Raw genomic sequence first — 3,194 nt, 5'->3', positions numbered from 1 at the left:
ATGCTTCTGTCTAAAAAGACACGTCCCTCAATGAAAAGATGTCTATTCATGACATGTTCCTAGATGAAAAAAACATCTTCATGAAAACACACAGCCTTGATCAAATAGCATCTGTTCGTGGAAAAACATATTACAAAAAAGGAAATCAGGAATAATAATTGTTATGTTAACACTTTAGAAATTCAGTTAGTAACCTATAAAAAAACGTGACCATTGAAATTGCCTTAACTGGCTAGGAAACTAATATTACAAAATTTAATGTTTCAATTTCATTAACGATAATTTGACTTTTGCAACTCTCACCTAAGAAATACTAGTATAATTTTAACAGGAACCTCACAGGGAGGGAACGCATAATTTTAAATCTCTGGTAGTATTATAATTTTAATAGATTTCTGCGCTCTGGGAGGCTCCCCTTCCTTCTATAACAAAAATCTATTTGAACAGGGCTCCTGCCCCTTCCATCTAGCCCACGTGCGAACTTCCATCTAGGGTTTCCTTGTCTCTCACCGGCGCCGCCGATCTGGCTCATCTCCTATGATCCTTGGATCATGGAGGCACGGTGGATCCCGGCACTTGCCGGCGGGAGGACTCCATTTTTAGATGAATTTTTGAGTTTTGTGGGGTTTATGTCATGCTTAAGAAGACGAGGCGGCGGCGGCTTCTTGATGATGGAATAAGGTCCTCTCCGCCTAACCCCCGTCTCGGTGATGTTTCAAGCATCGTTAGAAGGCGTGTGGAGGTTTATCTCCGACGGATCTCGTGGGATCCGGTCGGCGTTTGTCTTCGGTGGATCTGACTGGATCCGGTCTTCATTCGCCTACGTCCGTGTGTCTGCAGGTTGGATCTTTCCCGTCTATACTTCTCTTCATCGGTGGCGGTTGCTGTTCTGGTGTTAGTCATATGGGTCCTTAGCACGACGACTTCCCGGTTGTCTACTGCAACAATGTTTGCCCGGCTCCGACGAGGGAGGGGTGATGACGGCGGCGCGCCTTCGGCTTGCTCTAGTGTTTGTAGTTGTCACTAGGTGGTCTACGGACTTAGATATAAATTTTGCTTCTTGTATTCTTTGTACTACCTTGACAGTTGAAAGTTTTCTTGCAAAAGAAAATCTATTTAAACAGAGAAATTTGCCATCCGTAAAAGTACGTTGTTTCCCTCCGTGCGTGTGGTATTATCGTCCTATGAGGCACACACATCTGACACTGGTGCGGAAATCCCGACAATATGCGGATGGCATTCGATCTCTCTCCCAGGTAGCAGCGCTACCAACAGGCAACAGTCTTTGGCACCACATGGAACACGTGGTTTTTGCAATAAAATAAAAACAGTCTTCCGCAACAACAACAAAAACAGCTGCAGCGCCGAATCGACAGGGACACAGCTGCTCGAGTCGTCTCGTCCTGCTATTCTCTGTCGATTTTGCAGGACCATGCAGCGTAGGCAAGCCGGCCTACCGGCTGGCTAGTTGCCGGCGACGAACGCCCTGAGGTTCCTCTCGGATGAGCCGCCCACGGCCGCCGCCGCCCTCGCCTTCTCCCTCCACAGCGCCGCCTTGGCGCGCACCACATCCGACGTGGCGAAGCCGATGCACCTCCGCAGCTCGTCGGCCTCCAGCACGCCGTCCTTCTCACTCACGGCGGCCCGGACCCCGGTGCCGAGCTTCCGCTCCACCAGCCACGCATTGGTGCCCTGGTCCGACCACTGCGGCGCCCCCACGACCGGCACGCCGCATGCCATGCTCTCCAGCGTCGAATTCCACCCGCAGTGCGTCACGAAGCACCCCACCGCCGGGTGCGACAGCACCTTCCCCTGGTCGCACCACTCCACCACCATGCCCGCGCTGGAGCCGATGCCGCTGCACGACTCGTCGCCGTCTATCTCGCCGCGGTTGTCCTTCCTCAACACCCACAGGAACGGGCGGCCGATCTCCGCCATGCCGCGCGCCACCTCCGTGATCTGCCGCTTGCTCATCGTCGACAGGCTCCCGAAGGAGATGTAGACGACCGACCCCGCTTCCTGCGCTTCCAGCCACTCCAGGTACCCCTTGCCGTCCGGCTTGAACAGGTCGTTGTCGTTGTTGACCGACGTCGCCGATGCGTCCAGGAAGGAGAGCACGGGGCCGATGGGGACGACGTCGACGCCGTGCTGGTGCAGCGTCGCCACCGCATCAGGCTCCATGGCGTCGAACGTGTTGACGAGCACGGTGGGCGTGTCCCCGCGGTCCAGCACGTCGAGGAGCTCGCGGAACGCGGTGAGGACGAAGGCGTAGGGGTGGTCGACGTCGGAGGCGATGGTGAAGAACGACGGCAGGTCGCGCACGCGCATCGGCGGCAGCCCCCGGACGCGGACGTCCGCCCACGGGTCGCTCGCCGCGGCGGCGACGGCCTGGTCGAGGTCGTCGGTGCCGCGGAAGAAGTGGAGGTAGGCGGCGAGCACGGTGGCCGGCTGGATCCAATAGGCCGCGGCGGGGACGCCGTGCGCGCGCGCGACGCCGGCGACCCAGGAGAGCATCACGGTGTAAACCACCTGCGTGACGGGGGCGCCGGCGTCGCGGAGGCGCGCGAGCACGCCTCCCAGCGTGCGGGACCCCGCGGCCTTGAGATTGGACATGTAGTACGAGACGTCGTGCGCTGACGTGTCGAGGCCGCCGTCGAAGCCGTCGGAGTAGGGCACGTAGTGGACGCCGGCGCCGTCGACGTGGCCCACCGCCTCCGCGCCCTCGTTCTCCGGGAACATCTTGCGGAACGCGGAGACGGGGGTGGAGAAGGTGACGCGGGCGCCCGGCGAGGCGCTGAGGAGGCGCAGCGCGAGGTGGCGCGCCGGGTTGATGTGGCCCTGCGCCGGGAACGTGACCACGAGGAAGTGCGGCGCCTCCCCCGCGCGCTCCACCTCATGCGCCACCATGGCCGGCATTGCTGCGAGTGGGAGAGCGAGCGTACGTATGAGTGTCTTGTCGTCGACGTGTGTTCGTCGTTGCTGTGTTGGGTTGAGTTGAGGCGAGTCATCGACGGGTTTCGCTTGTTATATACGGCGGCGATGACGAAAGCGCTGAGGTGTAGTGTAGTAATGCTGGGCTGGCGCTGGGCACGGTACAGATGTAAGCCAAGAGGGTGTGGCTTGGAAAATATTAATGGCTGGAGGCTGGTGCCAGTCACGGTATCTATGAGTAATCACGTTGGCTATTTACCAGG

The 3,194-nt window shown here is 57.8% G+C and overlaps 1 protein-coding gene across 1 annotated transcript; it reads right to left on the bottom strand.

Moving 5' to 3' along the window:
- Nucleotides 1-1,214: 1,214 nt before the first annotated feature.
- Nucleotides 1,215-2,964, bottom strand: LOC119271287 (UDP-glycosyltransferase 75C1-like). The gene has a single exon (XM_037553176.1). The coding sequence runs from the start codon at nucleotides 2,914-2,916 to the stop codon at nucleotides 1,465-1,467; it is 1,452 nt and encodes a 483-aa protein (XP_037409073.1). The 5' UTR covers nucleotides 2,917-2,964; the 3' UTR covers nucleotides 1,215-1,464.
- Nucleotides 2,965-3,194: the final 230 nt, after the last annotated feature.

The sequence above is a fragment of the Triticum dicoccoides genome, chromosome 3A (genome assembly GCF_002162155.2).
Source record: "Triticum dicoccoides isolate Atlit2015 ecotype Zavitan chromosome 3A, WEW_v2.0, whole genome shotgun sequence".
NCBI lineage: Eukaryota > Viridiplantae > Streptophyta > Magnoliopsida > Poales > Poaceae > Triticum > Triticum dicoccoides.
Note: the sequence above shows the minus strand (reverse complement) of the source record. Positions and strands in the feature narration are given on the sequence as shown.